Consider the following 22557-nt stretch of genomic DNA (forward strand, 5'->3'; position numbering starts at 1 on the left):
GACCTGAGTGAAGGTTTTCAATTTTTTGCGAGATTAAACGTACGTATTATCTTAAGAAATGGTCGTTTATAACAACTAAAGTTTCTTCTTTTTTTACCTTATGGGGAAAGAATTATGCGTGATGAATATTTGAAAATATGCCCAAATGGAAGTGTTCTAGGGCTACCCGATAGATGGTGCCAGTGTCGTAAGCGTCATCATCATCACCATCGTCATTTCAAGAGCACAAGGCACTTGGTCGCAAGCAGTGGCAAGTGCTTGAGCCAGCCTTGAGAGTCTCGGGTTGCACGGACACTACTCACCGGACGACAAAGATCTCGAGCCGTTTGGAAGGATGAGCCAACAGGCCGTTGATGCGGGACTCCGTGAGGTCCTGGACGTTGTGTTTCCCCACCTGGATGATCAGGTCGCCGTTGTGCATGCCCTGAAGGGACGCCAGTCCGCCGTCCACCACCTGTTTAAAACAAGAAGAAATAGAAATGGAATCAAATGGCATTACGGGCTTCTGTAGAGCTAGTACAATCATTTAGTGTTGTCGGGGACAGCTCAATTTTGACGAAACACGAAGGTAAAGAAGTGGAGAGCGGTGTCCCTTCTTTAGCTTAGGGTTTAGTCAAGATTTAGCTGTCCAGATTAACTTTAAATTAAGTCTTGGTAGTAAGCAGCTACATTTGGGGACGTTTTATTGGCGTAGCCAGAATTTTCAGTTATTCATCTTAATCCATTGGGGGTAAGGCAAGCGGATATCAATATACCGGGCGTTTGCGAGAGAAGCGAACCCTGTTTTTTCGCAGCGAAAAAATAAACTAGACGTCGCGGAGAGATCAAACTCTTATTCTAAAGTTATAAGCGATTTTCTAAAAATTTCAATGGGAAAACGGCGGCCGACGGATCTCGAATAAATGGAGCTCTATGGCGCAGGAGAACGAAAACGGGCGAAAATGCAAGGTCCCCATTTTCCATTAAAAATATCAGAAAATCACTTATAACTTTTGAATAAGATAATGGTTTGTTATAAAACTTTGGCATTTTGCTCGAACGGCTGGCGCTGCGTTCTGACGGAGTTTAAGCTCGCCCTGGGTGTCTAGTTGCGAAAAACAGGGTTCAGTTTTCTCTCGGACGCTTGGTATAAATTTAAATAGAAGACGTACACTTTATTTTATTTATTTATTTTTCACTGATCCTCGCCTAGTTTCCTGTTGGGGCATTTCCCTAGAAGAAAAGGAATATTGCCAACAAAAGCACGTTTGTATCAACGTGTTTTGCGCTTGACTATTCGTGATGTTCATTAGCTTGCAGCAAAATCATCGGCCAGCCAGGTAAACGGTACCTGTTTTATTGAAAATTAGCCCTAATGGTAAGTGTATTTGCTTTTCTAGTCTAATATTGAATCCCGGAGAAAAGGCGATGAAGGTTAGCAATATAAAAGCAACTGGAACGCGGTGACGCAGAAGCTGGACGGAAAGGGGTATCACGCCAGAAAGTGAAAATTTCAATAGGGTTTAGATCAAGGGTCTCCACCCCGCCCCGCGGCCCGCTTCTAGCAGGCACGCTACCGGCACAAAGAGAAGTGCGCGTAAAGAAACTGCGCCGGGCCTTGCTCCAAATGCGCAAACGACGATACCAAGAGTACGAAACTGCATCCTCTTGCCAGTGGCTGGCTACCCCACTGCCGCTCGCCATATTTTTCATTTCACATTGTCATCATCAGCCACCATTCTTAGTCCCCTGATTTTATGTCTGTGTTACTATGGTAAAATTCCTTTGCATTCTGACGTACATTGTAGTGTCCTCTGTCACAAATATTTTTGTTTTCAGACTTAATTTTACCACCTTCATTGGTCTTTTGCACTGCGCGAAAGTGCCGAAGTCCCCATGTTTTTTTTTTGTTTTTTTAATTAGACCTGATGAGTTGTCTTGGCTCCAAAGGCACTTGCTGTATAATCAATCAATCAAATCTTTTTATTCTCCTGAAATTCTAGAGGGGAGCCTAGGCAATGTCAAAATTAGCTAAATATTAAATTTCTAAGTGAAGTGCATGTATTCATTTACCTCGTGGTATTCTTAATACTTACTCTAGCATTTATTTCTGTGTTTAAATGCTTATTTAGGTTTATTTATTCAGTTTCCCCTCGTTCTTAATTACCCCTTTTTTTTTCTCCGGCCCTCATGACCGCGAAGGATCTCTAATCCGACCCCATTTCTAGAAGGTTTGGAGACCCCTGGTCAAGATTATAGAATTCCAAGGCAGCTTTCAAAACCGTTTGCCCGCCATCATAAGCTTTTGTTATTTGTTATTCACCAAGCTTGACCCTCTACTGCTTACTGAACTCAGCGAATTGCTGAGTTCAGCAACGTTCACCGATACCGCTTCCTGAGCTTTGAGGGGCATGGTAACGGCGCATGAATGATTCCGACGAGTCAGATATGTACCAATCAAATGTAAGAAGAAGATAGCACTTATGTTACTTCGATGGCGACAAAAAAAACATTTAAGCAAATAAACCGACCTACTATTTGTCAACTGAAACACGCACATCACAATAGTCGTTACGCTGACGCTCTGATCGACGCCGTCAATGGTTTATATGTGACTGTTGTCGCTTTCGGTTTCAACATAGGACTTATATCGCCGTAGCTCCACTGGGCTGCAAGTGTCATCAGGCAAAAGTGGGAAGCAACGAGCAAATTGGTGATGAACCGCACCTTTAGCGTACACAAATGTTCATGATTTCGACTACTGTTCATCTTCTTGCGCTTGAGAACTAACACGCCGCCATGCTCCTTAAGTTAAAGCCCAGTTGAGTTGTAGACAAACTTACCACCGAGGATACTGGTGCCCAAGATATCGTACGCCACAAAAGCAGAGACACCGTTGCCAACGACGCAGATCGAAAATAAAATCTTGGCTCATCATCATCTAGGAAATACAACCTTTGAACTAATGCCAGCACCAGCCGTCTCTCCGTGTTGTAGTTGTTTTTGTTTTGTTTTGGGTTTTTTGGGTTTTTTTTAGAGAGAGATCGCTCACTGCCAGTGTCTTTCTCTACTGAAGAAGATCCTTGTCACTCCCGAAAACGCTGAGATAGCTGTCGCACAAAGTCTTGGCTACGCATGCATGGTTTCAACGAGCACCTAAGAAAATCCTGAGATACGCTTCAAAAAGAAGTAAAAAAATCACATTCCTGACCTTCTCTTTGAATGCGGATATGGCGACAGTGATTGAGAAGACGCACACTCATCAACTGAAAGAGTGCACGCTGCAAAAGGCCATACAAAAATACGTTTTCAAAACCTCAACTCAGATCGGTGTGCACAATGAAAACCTGCTATATAAGAGCACAGATGGAACCAAAATTTTCTTCAAGGAGAAAATTAAAGCAAAAAAAAAAAATGAGGGCGAGAAAAGGAGAAAATGATTAGCTCACACCCCTTCTAAATTTTTGTAAGATTGTTTTATCAGCGACACACATTATATCTATTTTTAGTCACTGACCTCCCACGAAACGCAGAGCATGGTGAGTCTTGCGCATCTCGTTACCATTCCTCAGCCAATCAGATTGCGGCATTCGCCAATAAGAACGACTAAGAACCAATCACGAAAATCATGAAGCGCGTGCATCGTCGGCCGTGCCCTGCTGCCTAGCTTAAGCTCTCAGTTACTAGAGGTGTATCACACTGTAAAAGAAAAAACAAAATGTCCGAGTTATCTAATCACTTTCTCAAACAATAAAATTAATACATTTTTTGTAATTTAAATTAATTTATATGATTTAAAACAGGTTAACCTGACTCAAATCGCTGTAGCTAAAAAAAAAAAATAACAAAAAAAAGCGATTTTTTATTACTTCAGGTACTTTTAAACGCGACAGATTGATTGATCAGTCTGTTCCATCACTGAGAACAATGCGGAAGAAAGGATTCTTTTACATTTAAACGTGTTAATTACACTTGAATTAACAACTTCTACAGTGTATAAACCCGCCATACTACAACAAACGCGGATTACATTTATTGAATTTTTTTTTAGCCGGTGTTTGTATTTTTTTTTTGTTCTGATTTGCTTGAAATGGGATATTACTTTTCTTGTTTTGGTTTTTTCCCCATTTTGACTTTCTTGCAATAGGTCGTTACGTAACTGACAAGCGAAGTGGAACGTAGAAAAAAAAAAAATCCTACGCACTAATTTGTTTATAAGAGTTGTTAGTGTTCAGTCTTCTTAAAAATCATCGTGACTGATGATTATTTGACTTGAATTCAAAACAAGTGTACGTAGAAAGTATGAAACCGTAGACAAACAGTACATAAACAAGTATTTTTGGTGTTATTTCTGCGGGAAAGGTTTAATTTAAATCGTCGTATTAAAACCTGCGTGATCAAAATAACAATCTAAATAATGATCTCTTCACCCCGGAGATCACTTTCCTGCAAAACATGGAGACAGCCAATCATGGTGATCGATGGAAGGATCCCAGCGAATAGCGAAGCTCAGAATGCGGCTAAATCTGAAAACGGCGACATGCGCAGGGACATTGATCGAGCGTAACGTCATGTCAATTGTCCCTGTCCGTGGCGCATTTCTTTTTGTCTCCTCGTATTGTTAGCTTCGCCGTTCGCTGGGACCCTTCTATCGATCGCCGTAATTCGCTGTCACCGTGTGCTACAGGGAAGTAACTTCAGAACCTTTTTTTACATTGCAGATGGGATCCAGACTTTTCTTCTCATATATTTTGTCGCCTTATCGGATACAAAATATAGGTATGTAGGTGACCCACGCTCTAAAAATGAGTCCGAGTTCACCTTCCTGCAGAATACACGTAAAGAGCCAATCACTAGGCAAAAGCAGATTGTTGTGTGTATTCCTTATACAGCCGGAAGTCAGTCTGCCTCAGTGGGCGCCTGGTGTCTAAGCTGTAGATGAGAAATTTACCCCATGCGGTACAACCGCTAGCCTGGGGTCTTTAACGTGCATCACGCAGTTGTGATATACGACCGCGCGCCGGTACGATGCTCATCCAGATCGAACCCTGGGTTCTGCAGCGCGAGCTTTCGCTCCACGTGCTCCGAGCTGGTGTGCGCTAGCCCACTCGGCCACCGCTCCCCCCAATCACTAGGAAGAATAGTGAGTATTCACTGGACGCCATATTTGTGGGTACTGTTTAGAGCGCATGCTCAGAAGGAGCTCATATCAATAGGCTGCTAAGACCGGCACTCTTGATGGTGCGGTATGCACGTTGCAAAAGAACTGTGGAAGCTCGCCATCAGCACGCGCTTAGCATTCGCGCACACAGCTATGGCCGCCAGTGAATACTCCCTATAGACGATTGCAAGCTGGGCGACTGGCCGCCGCCATGTCTCTGCTCGAGCAGGCACGCCCGTGCGATTACGAGCTTGCCAAAGCTACGTTCACCCGCGCGTTGCACGCGCTTGCACGCATGGGGCACTACTTGTGGCGCCATGCTTGCAATTGTCTATAGAAGGATCCCCCAGCAAACGACGAAGCTTTGAACAGTACTAGATTTGAAAAATGCAATGTGAGCAGGGACATCGCATTTTTTCATATCTAATATTCGGAGCTTCGTCATACGCTGCGACCCTTCTATTGTTCGCCGTGATTGACTGTCTCCGTGTTCTCCGGGAAAGATAAACTCGTTTTTTTTTTCTTATAATGCAGTTAGAGAATTGTTACAGCAGCTAGATCGCAATTCATTCACTCCGAGAAATCCTTTGACATTTGAGTGAGGAGAACGCAGAGCGCCGAACATCACTTTTTGTGATACAGACTAAGAAAACTCCGCTTTTACAAAAACCCAAATAGAGTTAACCTTCTTTCAGGTTTTTTTAAGCGATTATAGTAGTGAAGGAAAGGCGGGCCATTTAAAGAATTGCAACTCATCAAAATAAAAGGGGTTATTTGCTTTGCATACATGCATTGTGTAATCTCCTCCTATAAGCATCGTAGCAACATGCAGTGCCCAGAACTTTCAAGCATTAAAGAGTAATAAAGCTGATGGAAACTACGGACGCCCGAGTGACCTTTCAAAATGTGCTTTCCAGAGCATTTACCGTTGCCAAAAATCTGCTGACGTTCCAAGTTTTAACTACGAACTGCAGCCTGCGTTGGGGCACCGCGGACATCAAAAACAACGTTCGGGCTCCCAGTTCATGTCGAATTTCTTCTCTTAACGTCATTTCCACCTCAATGTGTTTTCTTTTTTTTTTTCTTTTGCTTTTCAAATAACTTGCTTTTTGCGACAGATATAAGAGAAAGCCAATATACTTTTGTATGCCTCCATAACGAAGCGTTCCAGCTCCTAGAACATTTGTAGGCAGCAAATCAGCGAATTCGGACCAGTAGTAAGATTCGGATTCGGGGTGCAGGAAAATTAGTCATTTCCAGTAAACAATACTACACCCCCCCCCCCCCTCCCCCGCCCAATCTTCTGAACACTTTCAACACTACTAGATGTTCTAATGTCTGAAAAGTCCCAGCCAATCTGTTGGTACTGTAGCTTGCTTTTATTTTCTTAATTGAATGATCTGCGCGTTCGTAAGTACACGTCGATAGATGTGATGGCTGTTAAAAGATGTCTTTGTGTGGTTGAGTGATCGAAGATGTTAAACATGACGACGGTGCCACACAATGTGAGCCTGTGGGTTTTGGGCGCGGTGGCAGCATGAGTTTGGAACATCTGAGGCGGGGGGGGGGGGGGGGGGGGGGGAGATTTGTGTCTTGAAAATTATTTACTAGCCGCCCCATGTTCCCACATTACAGCCCCTAGCTAAGCACCACACAATGTTAATGTGCTGACTGTGGCAAAGGCGCATTATAATAAACATCTTAACCCAGCTTCCGCTATTTTTTTTTTTTTTTTTGAGCGCATCTCTTAGGCGCTTGTTTTCGGGTTCAGCGGCGTCGGCGTCGGCGTAACCGCGCGCATTGCATTATAAAGGCTAGCCCACATGATGCGCTTTTCTCCGCGTCTGTGTCGCGTCTGCGCCTGCGCTTTGACGTCACTTCCGGCGCCGGGACGAAACGCAGCGTTTTTTGGCGCATTCCGGCGTATCGAGAAGCCAGATATTTTGCGTCCACGCGTCGCGTCTCGCGCTGCGTCCAGAAGGCAACAACCAATGAACCGCCGTGTTCACTAGTTGCAAGGAGCGTTTGAATTTTTGCCACTGTAGGACTGTAGTTTTCGCCACGGACCTCGCGACAAAGGCGATAATAATAATAATAATACTTTTTATTTGCACATATTGCGATACCCACTCGGCAGCGTGCGAGGCTAAGCAAAAAGTTTGAGACCCTTACGCAGGTGGGCCTGCTAGCCCGCCGCCAAGTAGGGAAAGGGATACGGGAAAGGAAAATAAATAAAAACACTCAAAACAGAAAAATACACACACAAAAACGGGTAGCAGCCTGTGCCATTCCAAGGCAGAGCGCACGCGCGCACGCGCACATACACACCCGCGCGCGCGCGGAGTTTACAAAATTTGCACGCTCGCGGCCTTAAATAAAAACGGCTTTTAGGCCCCGCCAACGCTAGCAGCAGGGTGAACATGGGTAGTTACGTCCTTCCCCCCGCGGATATCAGTTTATCATACCTTTTACACAAGTCCAGGGAATCCTCTCTGCTCCGCGGGAGAGGCTGCACGCTGCTTCAGCGGAACAGAGAGGATCTAGCGAAGTACAAAAGCGTCCTGCACTCTGGCAGGCCAAATGTAAAGAATACAAGGACACCGAGAGACAAAGGTACAAAATTAATACTACCGGCAACAACCGCAACAACGCAACCTCTGTAGCGGCCAGCGGCCAGCTGTAAATGTTTTGGCGCGGGCGATGGTGATGCCAATGGCGTATCGAAACGTGGATGAGGCGTACGCACTAGAAAGGATGAAAATTAGTGAAATTGAGCTTCATTGCGATTGCTGTAATAAAAATGATTGCTTACTATTACTAAAATTAAATATTACGGCATGTAGCCATCATTTACCGCGCGATTTCTATTTAATATTTGCTTTTGTTTCTTAAGCGCGTCTGGCTACGTTGGGCAGACGCTTCGGAAACGCAGACGCGAAGCGCTGCACGGTAGCGCTGCGTGTGGTTTGACTGGGCGTACGCGTCCTGCTTAGCGCGCGCGCCAAGCTGGGACGCGCGTCTAGACGCACTGAAAAACGCGCCATGTGGGCTAGCCTTAAGACGTTTCCCCGCTAAATTTGCGGGAAATTTTCTCGGCTAACTTTCATGGCTTAAGTTTCCCCGCTAAATTTAGCGGGGAAATTGACGTCACGTGACCTCAACACCAATTCAGTTTCCCCGCTAAATGTAGCGGGGAAAATGACGTCACGATTTCGTGTCACGTCCCCCATAAACAAATTCAGCGGAAGGAAGAGAGGAGGAGAAAAGGAGGAGATAAAATTGAAGAGGAGTGGAAAGGGAGGAGGGAGGAGAGGAGGAGGAAGAGTGGAATACCCTCCCCTCCGGACCCTCCTCTCCTCCTCCACAAGACTCAAGAAGGTACGGCGAGGGGAAGGAAAGACGGGGAGGAGGAAGACGGAACGCTAAAGAGAGAAGGAGGTTTCTTTCTCTTTTCTCCAGCGTTCCGTCTGCTTCCTCCTCCCCGGTCTGTCTTACCCTTGCCCTACCTTCTTGAGTTGCAACGGACTGTAGTTTCGCATTACAGAGATTTGTAAACGTCTTTCATTTTTTTTTCTTTCTTTTACAAATAATAATATTTTATTTAGCTAGAAAGTTAAAAAAAAAGACACTGAATAAAAAAATAGTTGTTGCTTGTGTCCTGCTTTAATGCCTTCTCTCAAGTCCCCGAGGCGCGAGTACAGTTCAGTGTGTACCCAAATGCGCCACTCAAAGGGGCACTCAAGTGGATTTTGAGATCGTCTATTTATTCTTGTCATAACTCAATCTACATGAACACCGAACAGGATACGACCGACTTTAATGTACCCACAACACATAAAAACGCCACCCTGGACACATACGCACTCGTCAGAGAATACTACCGCGCTAGCCGCCGAACCCTTCCACCTCCCCATCCCGAACTCACCCGGGCCGAGGCGATGGACTGGAGGCAAATCCAAACTGTTTCCTTTGCTAATTTCTTTCATAAACACTGTTGTTTTCCAACCCGCTACCCGGGCATTGCCCGGCATGCGGGAATCCCCGCCCCACAGTTTACCACACCGTCTGGGAATGCCCTAGCCCTCCGGGCAAGGGCATCACCCCCGCTCCTTCCCCTACCCCAACCTCCTGGAAGGCGGCCCTGTCCAGCCCAGAGCTCGTGGACCAGCGTCAGCTGGTTCAGCGTGACCGCCGGATTGGAAAAGCCAACGGAGCCCTAACCTTTTGAAAAATAAAGTTATATCACCAACACCACTCAATCCTACGAGCTCTAAGCATTCTAAGAAACCCGAAATCACATTCAAGAGCAGCCGATTTCCCTATTAAAAGTCTAATCGAAGATCGTACCGCGTCCCTCTTTCTGTGCCGTGGCACAAAACACTAGGGGGCGCCACCGGACGGGAAGGCAGCAGGGGAGGGCACGCGACAGCCGATCGCGAGTGACGGCTTCCCGGGCGGACTGATTTTTTTAATGCGCGCGTATTCGAAAATTTTCGTGTGGTGGCACCCCCTGGTGTCCTGCGCCGTGGCGCAGAAAGAGAGGGCGGGGGGGAGGCATGATCTTTGATTGAATTTTTAGTAGGGAAATCGGCCACTCTTGAATCTAATTTCGTTTTTATTTTTATTTTTTAGGATGCTTAGTTCCCATAGATTGAGTTATGACGGTAAATAGACGATCTCGGAATTCACTTGAGTGCCCTTTTAACGCTAATCAATTTCGAAAAAAAAAAAAGAGGCAATTCTGCATTTGTTTGAAATTAAGTGAATCCAAAACACAGGTCACAACCACTAATATTTCTATGCAATCAATGCTGCTAACATTCCAATGTCACACCGCAAACATCGTAAGTCACTGTGTTCAAAGTTTCTCGCGTCCAAGTCGTGCCACAAGCGGAGTGCGGATAAGGAAAATTCTCCGCACGTACTTGGAGTGGGGATAAGAATCTAAAATTACCCTCACTTGGTGTGCGGATTAGAATCAACCACTATCCGCGCTCGGAGTGCGAGTAGGGACAGCTTTTTGCAATACGGACATGGTTGAAAGCAGCGCGATACGATGGACTCGAAATTATTCTCAAGCGCATTTTGAGCTGACACCGAGCACATTTATCTTAACCAATTACCCCAAGTTTCTCAAGGTCAGTCATATATTTTTAGTCCCTTAGGAACAGTAGATTTATCAATGAATATCGCATTCTAAGGGCATGCCTTTTTTTTTTTTCTTTTTTTCTTGTTTATTCAAGTGAACGTTTTTTCACCTTTAGAGCGCAGCTCTTAGGCTTCTGTTTCCGGCTTGAGCGGCCTCGCGCGCGTTGCATTATGGGAATAATGTAAGCGGGCATAACCGCGCGTTCCATTATGAAAAACGTTCCGCTAAATTTAGCGGGAAAATTTCTCCGCTAAAATTTGCGGGAAATTTAGCAAAAATGTTCCGCTAGATTAGAGGGGAGCAGGAGAGGAAGAGCGGAGGGTACGGAGGGGGAGGAGGGGCATACCCTTCCCTAGGTATCCTCCCCTCCTCCTCCTCAAGAGCTGCGCTCTAAATCGGCATTATAGAGAATTATAAACGCCGTTGATTTTAGAGCGCAGCTCCTAGGCGCCCTTTTCCGGCTTCAGAGAGAGGGAGTGAAAAACTTTATTAAAGCCGCCCATGTCCGGGCAGTGGTTACTAGAGAATGAGGCCTTGAGCGGCGTCGCCGTCGCCGTTGGCCTAACCGCGCGCGTTGCATATTGGGAATCATGCAAGCGGGCGTAACCGCGCGTTGCATTCTGGGAAAACTTTCCCGCAAAATTTAGCAGGAAAATTTTCGTAAAGATTCCCCGCTAAGTTTAGCGTAAAAATTTCCCCGCTAAACTTAGCGGAAAATTTTCCCCGCTAAATTTAGCGGTAAAATGTTCCCGTTAAATGTAGTGAAAAATTACCCCGGTAAATCTAGCGGAAAAATTTCCCCGTTCAATCTATCGGGAAAAGATCACCGCTAAACTTAGCGGAACAAATTTCCCGCTGAATTTAGCGGAACAAATTCAGCGGAACAAATTTCCCGCTGAATTTAGCGGAACAAATTTAGCGGAACAAATTTCTCGCTAAATTTAGCGGAAAAATTTCACCGCTAACTTTAGCGGGAACTTTAGCGGAAATTTCCCGCTAAATTGGAGAGGTGCAAACGAAGAGGAGGGGAGGGGAGTAGAAGCATACCCTCCCCGCCGTATCCTCTCCTCCTCCTCCTCAAGAGCTGCGCTCTAATTCGGCATTACAGAGAATTATAGAAGTATTTTTTTTTTCTTTTACAAAATGATCAATTTATGTGCATACCGTTTTGAACAAACGAATTAGTTTTGCTATACTCTGTAACGTTAAAACGTGAGCCCACGGGAATCGGAAGCTATACGTGCTCACCGTTTCATTATCTGCCCCCATTCTCATACTGGTAACTCGTTAAAATACGCGCAGAGCTTTATCGCGTGGGGCAAGACAAGCACTTCACCGGTCCAGCGAACACAGCCTGAGATCTCTCTGCCAGCTTAGCAGGGGACGAAATAGAGTGGTGACAAACGGACTATGGTGGTAATTGTACCGCAATATTGTTGCTCCTTCTAAGTGGCTGAGCAGCTGAACTGGAAATGATCGGTGTTCAAAGTGCGTCGGGGGATTGTATGCGAAGCTATTTGAGAAAAAATGAGGTATGTAAAAAATATAGGTAAACAAAAAGTAGATGCCGTCTTGAAAGTTTATGGTTCTATTTCTGTAAAAGTTATCATATACTGTAAAGGAACAGTACTCGTTCACTAGTATCTTACGTGAGCCAAAAGAGTATTAAGAAGATAAATCATAAGTTGCGTTCTCAGAACAATGCGGTTATTGAACATATTTGTACCTAAATATATTTTATATTAAATAAATTCGACAATCCTTTTAGTCTAATCGAGTCATGCAAAAAACATATTTGTGCTTAATTTAATTGCCTATAGATATTGATAGCTAGAGTTACTGACAACTTAAGAAACAGAGGGCGTGGCGAGGACTATTCCATTACTGCTCCGCAGCCAGTGAGCATTCGCCGATAAAAATGCTCAAGAAATAATCACCGAGCAAGAAACCTAAAAACGCACGGTCTTTTCTAAACAAACATCATAGTTTGCAGCAAAAAAAAAAGAAAAAGTACAAGTTTGGTAAGTAGATCTAGGGTTTTTTTTATAAATGCCATGTTAAATAGTACTAAGCATACACAAGCATGAATGCTGAGCTTATATTATACGTTGAAGAGACTATGCAAGCAATCCAGGGTTCTTTGTTTTGTTTTTTACGTTACGAATTGGGTGCAGAACTCGGAACAGTAGCTACTTAAAGTTGCAAATATATTGAAGGCTCAACTCGTTCGGGGGCTCGGTATTAATTAAGTAATTAAACCGACTTCCAGAAAATCATTCCTATGTCCTGAAATACGACGTTGTTAGGTGAAACAAAGTAAGCACTTAGCAGGCCTCTGCATCTCGAATACTGACACCATTGAATCGCTATAACACGATTCATTTTCTTTTATCTAGCTACGATACGGTTAATAAAAGCATTGATACAAAATTAGTACAAGGCGTAGGCGTCACTTGCACGTCTGTCAACACCATCACACGAAATGGCTTTTCGATTACAAGAGAAAATCTCGTCACCTAAACTGCACTATCACTTTCTGTAGCATTTCATCAAAAGTCATCTTTCGTACTTCCTGTCATCACACACACAAAAAAAAAAAAAAAAAAAAAAAAAAAAAAAAAACGAGTAATGAATGACGAATCGATTTCGGCCTGAAACGTACAGCCTGGGTCCACCTCCACCTCCACCTCTAGAAAACACCTCTAGAAAAGAAACGATTGAAAGAAATTAGCAATCCAGGAAACATAATCTGAAGGTTAGCTATAATTATGGCATAAAATTGTGTTTTGTCGTTGTTTTTTGTTGTTTTTAATAACCTCCCCTTAGTTCTGAGTACTGTCTTGAATCGTCTACGATCGCAAAATATCTTGAACTGCAGTGACTGAACTCTTATGTATACAACTTTATTCGTGGCATCTGTACTCGAGTCATAGGTGGGACAACCAAATGGGAAGGCACACCATATCCAAACACCAAAAACGTAACCAAAACTTTTTGTTTTTTGAGGGGGGCGGGGTTTAAAATGCGTTTGTATGTTACAGGGTCGGCAGCATTTAGGGAGGAAACTGAAACCCCATATGCCCCCCTCCCCCCGCCTGGCTACGCTACTCAACTGACACCCAAAAAGAGCCGCTGCAAACCACAGATAAGCCTGCACTTACATCGTGTTCACGAGAGTGGTTCTCGTCAATAAGTAAAAAAGTATTGCACACAAAAAAAAAGCATAGCTCAGTTATAAACAGAAAGAAAATCGAAGGGACGAGAAGAACGTGCGTCACACACGTTGTGCGACCAGATCATCGTCGCTGCCTACCTTGTCGACAGTTGGAGGTGTGCCGAGGTCGGCCCCACCACTCACACGGAATCCCCATGGCTGGCTAGAATCGTCCCGCTTCAGGATGATCAAGAAGGGTCTCTGGAACGCCATGTCTTCAGCCGCCGTAACTCTTCGCCGCAAAACGCAACTCGCGACTTCAGCTCTCGGACTCGTTCAGCACCAAACTCTCTGTCGACAACGATTCTGCTTTGCAGGCCGGTTCGATTCGCACTTCTCGGGTTTCGAAGCGTTTCTGTTTTCTTCTTTTGTTCGGATGCGTATATGTCGCTGGCGGTGCCCTCTCAAGAGAGCCGCCTCTTCGAGCGCCGAAAATTTTTCGACTGTGGCTTCGGGTGCGTCTGTCCGTTTTTAGCGGGGGATGACGCTCAGGCGCGCAGACGCTTCCCGACCGCGAGGAGCCTGCCAAAAAGGTGTTGGAGGGTTTTGTTCCTTGAATGTGCTTTGCCCCTTTTTCTTTCTTTTTCTTTACTCCTTCTTGTCTCCCCAGTTTCGAACCGTCCGCCCCCTTCTCCTTCTGCTGTTTGCATGCGGTTGTAGCCACGAACGGATGCCGGTTTATCGAGGAACCTCGAATGGATATAAACAGAGCATCCCACGATCCTACGCACCGGCCTTCTTGAAGATCGTTGCCTCTCAAATTCGCAACACTTCTTTTTTTTATGTTGTTTTTTCGGGGGGCCGCGGCCCTTCTGGCGTTTAAAGAGCACGATCAAAGAAAGGGGAAGAGGAACATGGCAGCCATACAAGTTACGAGCCGTCCCCTGATTGGCTGCTGCCGATGGATCTCCGCCAATAAGCGCCGGAAGCCTGATGAGTGGCGGCCATTTGCTTGAGTCACGGACCCTAGGTTGAGCGGTGCATGCGCTGGAGCAACCCTTTTGCTGCCAGTTTCACGGATTGCACCGTCTGCCTCCGCGGGGGGTGTTCCATTTTCTTGCTGTTCTTTTGTTGTTTTCACCGTCGGCGCGGAAGTTATTGACATAACGCTCTGTTTTTACGGTTGATGCGTTCCTCAAACTGTTTACATGTTGTTGTATGTTTCTGCGGTTTTGCAAACTTTGCGATCACTGACCGCGAACTGCGCGGTTTCCTGCTGACGCACGCGAAATTCTTCCGCGTTCTCTTACGTATATCTCTGAACACAACTGCTCGCCTAGCCCGAAATATAGTAAGGATCTTCGTGTACCATAGAATGTTTCATTACCTTAATGTCATTATGCTGTGTCTGTCGCCATTGCAGAGAAGTTTCAAAACGCGCATCACACTCATCACTCTCCATAGGTCATACATTGCATTTCTAAAGGCGCGGATGATACTTGTTATAATCTCATAAACAAACTAAAGATGAAAGTCAAAAACACAGGCGAACTGGTGAATGGCTTTCAGTATACTTCAACGAGGCCAAAATGGGAAAAACGGACTTACATACACACCATCTTAAACTTCTGAAATAATTAATAAGGTTAGATTAAATAAACCCAAAAAAGAAACACAATCAGGCCATTTTTCGACCACGTGGTTTCTGCATGTTCCAACACTCCATCAAAAAGGCCTTTGCGTCCACATTTCTTAGCACGCGGGAACACGATCACTGCAAACGACGGAGGATCCTTGCGACATCAGACCTCCAAAAGAAACTGTAATGCGCAAGGGGAGTTTGAGGATTACCTTTTTTTTTGCTCATTGTCTCTACGCACATTGCGAAATTTTTAGGCATAATCGTGTTCTGAACTTAGTCATGCGCTGGGATCGTCCCGTTGTTTGCACGGATGGACTACATACGTGATCTGCGAAAACGTAAATAGCAAATTACTGAGCAATTGTGTTACACGTGAAAAGTTTCTTTATCAATCCGGAACTCGATGGTTTTTTTTTTGTTTGTTTGTTTTTTTTTGCCTATTTTTTTGGTTAGAGACCTACGTATAAAACCATTTGGTGGGCTAGTTGGCTGTACATCTTGGTAAAATAAGCGCAAAGGCAAGGCAGGAAGAACGTAGAGAAGCGCTCTATCCCAGTCTCTGCGTTCTTCCTCCCTTGTCTTTGCGCTAATTTTACCAAGACCCTACGTACACTTCGCGCTTTCCACTTTTGCTCGGCTCCCCCTTTCCTGTACCCTTTTTTACCTTGCCCCAACTTGACTCCCCTTGCAGCTTAGGGGAGGCGGAGCGCTAAGAGGATAATCTCCCTTGCAGAAAATCGAGGTTGTACGTCCGCCTTTAAGTAACTTCCTTTTTCAGCCAATCATCATCGAGCCTCGCGGCCTCACCTTTATCCCGGCTTCAGTTTTGGGCTTTCTCAAAATCTGAATGCCCACCTGACTAGACAAGGAACTTTTCAAGTTTATACAGACCTTTTTCTTTTTTTTTCTTTTGTCATTGTCATGGGACAGTGAGTACTCTTATTATTTAGTCCTCGCTAACATAAAAGCCGATACTTCGCCGGCACACACGCAGGCAGTAAAAAAAAATATATTTTGATGTCTCTCTCCGTCATTGAGTATCCCAAAACCTATGATGGGCTTTCTGCTAAATGCTATGCAAGGCTACTTGAATACCCCTATAATGTTGCTTGTGGTTATGGAACCTGTCATTCGGATAAACACAACCTCCGGCTTTTGTAATTTTCCTCGTAAACAGCACTGAAAGTGTTTGCCAGAACTTAAAACTTATGGAAACCTGGAGAATCACAATCACCGTGCCATCAGGAATCCATTTCGAGGTTTGACTAAAGTCCATCAAATTCCTAACTTTTATATTCAAGGGGCCACAGTCACCCGAGGTCTTGAAACGGGAAGCATCAACACCAAACCATATTTTCAGCTTGTTTCTTAACCCGTCCCATGAAACGAACGTGCATGTGTATATTCTCGACTTGGATGTCGATGCTCTTCGAAAGAATATCATGGCAGTCATTTAGGAATTGGCGTTGATTATGTTTATAACAGTTTTGGGTGAGCCGTTTTTAACGCAGAATGTGTTATAAGGTTGGATTTCACCTTTCTATCGCTCTTTCTTTTCTTTATGAAAAAGGAAACGTTAAATGATCGAATTGTTATACATTTTGGGCAAGTCAACACTAGTCCGAGGGCCTCAAAACCCAATGATAACTTATTACATCCTGGGAACTGGACAACTAATATTTCGCACCTTGTTTACAATAAATATTTAGGGCTGTCCCCATATGTGCATTTCATTGACTTGAAATGCAAAACCCAAAATTGTCGAGCGAGGTATTTCTGCCTATACTCCATGTCACTAGCTGTGTGCATTGCAGGCGGAGGCAACGCCCGTCGAGGAGAGAATAGGCGAGCACTAGGAAGGCGGAAAGGGAGCGGGGGAGGCAATAGAAGACAAGAGGACAATGGAAGAGCACTATAGAACGTTAGATAGTAGAGGATGTTTCCTTCCTCCTCCCCAGCCTTCCCAGTGCTTGCCTTTTCCCCCCTCGCCTGGCGTTGTCTTCGACTGTACTGCACGCAACTAGTCCGACGTACTTGGCGTCGTAATTGGGTTATGACGCGTCGAAGCGCGCCCAAAGCGAGTAAGACGGTGGCGCCCTGAGGCCCAACCTGCAAACGTGTAAAACTAGTAGTTGATGTTTCCTTCTAATCCGTTTGGAGTTCTCTATTCATTTGATCAAGCCTTTTATTTATTTTGACACGACCGGTTTTTAAGCCGTCACAAAAGGCTTAAAAACCGGTTTTTAGCCTCTCCGGTCCTAAGAAGTCGCCAGTGTGTGAACGGGCCTTTAACTAAGGACCATTCGGTTCACACACTTGCGTTTGGCTGCAACCGAATGAGACAAGACCGGCTTTTGAACCTCTTTTGACGACTTACGACTGGCTTCGCAGAAATGCATCCGGTCGTAAACTGTCTCAAGAGGCTTAAAATAAAGTCGTTAGCCGTAAGCATTCGCAAGTGTGAACACGCCTTTATTCACTTAAAATGTTTTTTTTTTTTTTTTTCAGAATTATTTTATTTGGAGAGCTCATATTCCGTACCAGGTTATACGTGTAATACGAAAATCACCCTGAGGAGCTCATCCCCTTTTGATCTCATTTGTGACGTATGCGAGGGGTAGCGGACATTTCATCAAACGCCGTTTCATCGAATGAATGGACAATTCATCGAACGCCATTTCATCGAACGCCGTTTCATCGAATCGCTAAGGGCCGTTTCATGGAATTTCTCTGTATTGAGTTTTGGGGCATAACAGTGCTTTATAGATGTTTTACCTTACATTTGTTAAGACTAAGGTAGTCACTTGTGAAACTGTCTTTAGGGCGCTTTAGAGTTGAGCCAAATTACTAGAAATAAAAACCATTGGTATAAAAACAAATGGGTATCCGACTTGCTGAAACGTTTTACTCATGTACCTGTCAGAAAACATGACACTGGAGGTAAAGGACCGACAACGAAAAGCATTTAACTGCCAGGGCAGCACGCTTAGAATAAAACGATGCTCTGCCAGGAGAGCACACGAAATAAAATATAATGATACTCTGATTATCAGCTTTATGCTCAAATTAAACGTTTCTGCTTTTTTTTTTTTTTTTTTTTTTTTTTTTTTAAAGTCTACAGAGTCAAGAGCTGCACAAAGTGTCAGCCAACATGGTTTCGGGCTACACCCGGACTGGAACCACCTCCCGTTCACTGTCAACTTTATTACCGACCCTTTTGCCTATGAATCATTTTCAGGACGCTTTCTTAGCAAGGCCAACCCGCACCAGACAATAGTAAAGCCCTGGGTGTACTCCGTCACCCAAGAAGACAGAACCCTTTCGGATCCTCACATAACCCAAGGTTAAAGGTACACGCTGTCAAACAATAAAACACTACCCGCTTCCCAGAAAGCACATCATGCTTTCTGTATTTTTTTTTGTCTCATTTTTAATTGTTTCATGTGGCATGGAGAGGGGTCATTGTTTCATGGAGGCTTTCTTCTCGAAGCAGGACATGTTCACAATGGAACTTATCTCGTCACTGCATACTGTGATTTAAAAAAAGGGAGAATTAGAGGACGTTGTGTATAAAAATAAAAATAAATTGCAAAAATATTGCAGGCTGTAACAGCGTTCGATGAAAAGGCGTTCGATGAAACGGCTTCGATGAAACGGCGTTCGATGAAACGGCGTTCGATGAAACGGTGTTCGATGAAACGGCTTCGATGAAACGGCGTTTGATGAAACGGCGTTCGACGAAATGTCCGGACCCAGTATGCGAGCTAGTTCATGAATGCGATGTGCATATTGGGACCAATTTCATCAAAAATGGGATTGAGCCCACAATGGCGAGATGAAACAGGATGGCAGAACCTTGCTAACAGAAATAAGTTCATTTAATTTCATTTCTATTATTTTGTCTAAAAAAAATCGGGAGTACAGCAGAAAGTCCAACGGCCCGTACCGGTTGGTCTGGATACAACCATACTAAGTTAAAAAATGTACAAAACAACAACAAAGACGACAACGATACAGCGTTGAGACAGGGCAGTAGGTCAAAGGTTATGTGAGAGAAAGGCGGAGATGGCTAGTCACTCTATAGCAAACGTTCTTCACTTCGTCACGCGTCGTGGGTGGGTGCTGAGTGAGGCTAGCAGGCAACGAGCGCCAGTGTGTTACAGTTCTCACAGCGAAAGGCTGTCGAAGCATATCAGTCCTGGCCAAGACAGGATGGAGTGCACCGGACCGGTTATGCCGCAGAGGTAACACAGTGCCTGACAGGCTCATATTCAAATTCAAAAAGTTGGCCAGCAGTCGGAGAGAGGCCACCCCTCGCCGTAGGTCAAAAGAGTTCCAGCCATCAGAACGCAGAAAATCGGCAGTTAGCACTTCCCCATAACGTGCAATGCTAGAGGGACCCTGCCTCGTCAGGATGGCGTATGCACCTCTTCGCTACACACTTTTGAATGACGACACAAGGGTTACCTGGTGGGGGCTCCGGGCAACAATATTCCAACTGAGGGAGCACAAGTGAGGTGAAAATATGCTGTAAGGCATCTGGCCCAGCACCTTTGGTTGCAAGGAGACAAAACCCTAGCTGCTGGTGCGCCCTCGAAAGCACTTCTCCAACTTGAGTAGAGAAACTGAGCTGGGGGTTCAGAGTGACCCCCAGCAGCTTAGTACTTCATGTCCACCTGAGGGGAGCGCCGTGAAGGCAGAGCTAGAGAGGGGAGAGATCTTACCTGGTACCGGATAACACCATAGCTGCACACTTGGCAGCATTTAAACGGAGTTTTTTTTTCGGGCAGGACCAAGCACACACTGTATCGAGTTCACGCTGGAACCGCTGGTGGTGAGCAAGGCTACAGATGGGTTGTAAAATAATAAGGTCTTCTGCATAAGGCAGGGGCATACAACGCGGAGATGCAACAACGTCATTGACGAAGACATTGAAAAGCGTGGGGCCGGGCACACTGCCCTGGGGCACACCGGATAGAACCTTAACTGTACCGGACACATCACCACGGAAAACAACGCGTTGAGTTCGCTCACGTAGAAAGTCTGCGAGCCAGTTAGAAAGTTCGCCACAAACACCAAAGGCACAGAGCTTTTCTCATGATAATCTCATAGGGTCTACTCTGACAAACGCTTGACCGAAATCCAGCTGAGTGACCGCAGACGGGGTACGGCCATCTAGATATTCACTGGCAGTGTGGTCAAGAACAGCAAAGGCCGACTCGCAGCTGCGACCTGGCCTAAAACCGTGTTGGTGCACCTACTGCAGGTTATGATGTTCAAAGTGTGCAAAGAGTTGTTGTTTTTTTGTTTTGTTTTTTTTCACACGTTTTATAGTTTTTTGAACTATGTAGGTTATGGAAATGGTGCGGTACGATGAGGTAGTGTTTATCGGAGCATTGCTTCCTTCGTGCACCGGTGTGATTATGGCACTTTTCCATTGCTCTTGCACCTTTCCCGCTGCAGGAAGGTTACTGAAAAACCGGTGAGGACTGAGTATAGTCTGGTGGAGCAGGCCCGCAAATGCTGGGTGGATGCCATCAGGTCCCGAACTTTGGGAGGCGTTGAGGCAACGCAACGGTTCTTTGGTGTCGTGCTCGCCTCCTCTGTCATCAACGGCTTGGCTAGCAAGAAAGAGTTGGGCGCTTGGGCACTAGAATCGCCAAGAGCTCGAGGTGCACCCAGGTCGGCTCGGGTAGCCCAGACAGACGAGAAATGGTCACTAAACACTTCATAAATAGTCTTAAGATCATTGAGGACAGAGCCATCCTTTACAAACTCCGGGGCACACGAGGACATGCGGTGGCTCTCAACATACGCCGAAAAAAGCTCGGGAGAGCGCGCAGCTTTTTCGCATACCATGTGCAGGTATTCTTTGTGGGCTGTGTGTACCAGCTTCTTCAGGTGTCTTTGTGCCCCCCCCCCCCCCCCCCCCCGTATCAATGAGGACTTCTGGGCAATTGGTCTTTAAGAGTTTCTGTGTTGTTGTTGTTGTTGTTTTTTTTTTCTTTTTTCTGGGAGAGCTGTATGATGTGCCCCTGAAGAAGCAGGGAATCGTCTGACGGCTGTATAGATGCATGGAAGGCATACAGCCTGCTTCAATGGCGTTCATCATGTCCAGCCCCAGGTCGTAGGCGCCGTCTACCAATGGGTTGTAGAGAACTAGGTTTCAGGGCGTGAGGTGTAGGAGTTGTCTAGATGTGGCAAGTCCATCGCAGAAAAATTTCGAACCATTTTGGACTATTGGCCGGATTTTTGTAGCGTTAAGATGCTTGAAAAGCTAATAGCGCTATGACCGAAACCAGACAGGCTCGACTGGACAAAGTAGTCTGCTATGAGGGGGAGGTTGCTCACAGACAAGCGATCCAGAAAAGAGGCTCTGGTAGAGGCTGACCTATATGGTAAGCGGTCGATTTCTTCATTGTAAAAGAATGATTGTATTCAGATATTAATCAAATTTGGTTGGAATCTTTTAAACTTAATCCGAGGTAGAAGCTGAAGTTGTTTATCAATGAAATAATAATGACGTGATCTGGGCTAGTGTTGTGCAGCAGCTAGTGGGTAGGCGAAACCAAAGGTACGGCAACGTTTTTTTTTTTTTATTATTATTTTTTTTTTTAGCCATGTTATGGCCGGGAGCAGACTCCTCACCTTTACTGACACACGCCTGAAAATAGCGCGCGCCGGATCTTGGTCCACTGGCCTGCAGCCCTGAATTTGAAACGGAGGGACTCTCCTGGGTATGACTCACACGACGTATGAAAGCCGCGCTGTTGCTCAAGGTTCGCTGAATCGTCGCAGCAAAGCACCAGGAAGCACCTTCGAAATAATATACGCCTGCCGCCAAAATGGAGGGGAGAAGCGACAAAAATACCTCCGTTTCAGAATACTTGGGAAACGGCGAAAGTTACGGCCAGAGCGAGCCAATCAGAGCGCCGGAGCGAAGTACGCGATAACTATAGGATTCCGTGTTTCCAGAGTTTATTTTGCGTCAAATTCGGAAGGTGTTTCTCGGATCTTATTTTTCGCCGAAAATTCTGAGTTTGTAGGAGTTTATTTTTGCTTGATTCACAATTCTCCGAAATTCTGAGTTTAATTTTGCAGAGTTTCCTATTGAAAATAAATAAATAAGTATTATCCGGGTGTAAATAATAAAACAGTAACACGCGCTTGTATCAATTTATACTTCTTCGGCTGGATGGTGTCATTGCCATTGGCAATACTAATTTGTCCCACGAAAAAGTTGCGCAAAGTGTTGCTTCGATCAACGTCGATACCAAAGCAATCAACTCCTCGAGATAGTCGCTGGGGGGAAGACCGTATTCATCCAGACTTGTACGTGAGGCGTCCCAAGTAATGGATTACTTGTAATCGATTACATTTTACTGTAATCTTGGAACGCTTCCATTACTTCCTTTAAGGAGTAACGATCCTTGTAATTGAATTCCTTTTTTGCTGTAATCGATTACGACCCA

General features: G+C 45.1%; 1 protein-coding gene across 2 annotated transcripts in view; it reads right to left on the reverse strand.

Moving 5' to 3' along the window:
* LOC8039285 (transcription factor SPT20 homolog) overlaps positions 1-14342 on the reverse strand; it is a 59627-nt gene extending 45285 nt beyond the window's left edge. Inside the window, exons 1-2 of one of the 2 annotated variants that reach the window (XR_006078062.1) lie at positions 13603-14342; positions 303-454 (exon numbers count right to left, since the gene is read on the reverse strand). Coding sequence is in view for 1 of the 2 variants with exons in the window: in XM_042292234.1 (XP_042148168.1) it covers positions 303-454; positions 13603-13716 (266 nt within the window). In the remaining variant the exon portion in view is untranslated. The remainder of the gene's footprint in view (positions 1-302; positions 455-13602) is intronic. The other variant, XM_042292234.1, reaches the window with a different exon arrangement.
* Between the last annotated feature and the right edge of the window lie 8215 nt (positions 14343-22557).

The sequence above is a fragment of the Ixodes scapularis genome, unplaced genomic scaffold (assembly GCF_016920785.2).
Source record: "Ixodes scapularis isolate PalLabHiFi unplaced genomic scaffold, ASM1692078v2 PGA_scaffold3__209_contigs__length_174095766, whole genome shotgun sequence".
Taxonomy (NCBI): domain Eukaryota; kingdom Metazoa; phylum Arthropoda; class Arachnida; order Ixodida; family Ixodidae; genus Ixodes; species Ixodes scapularis.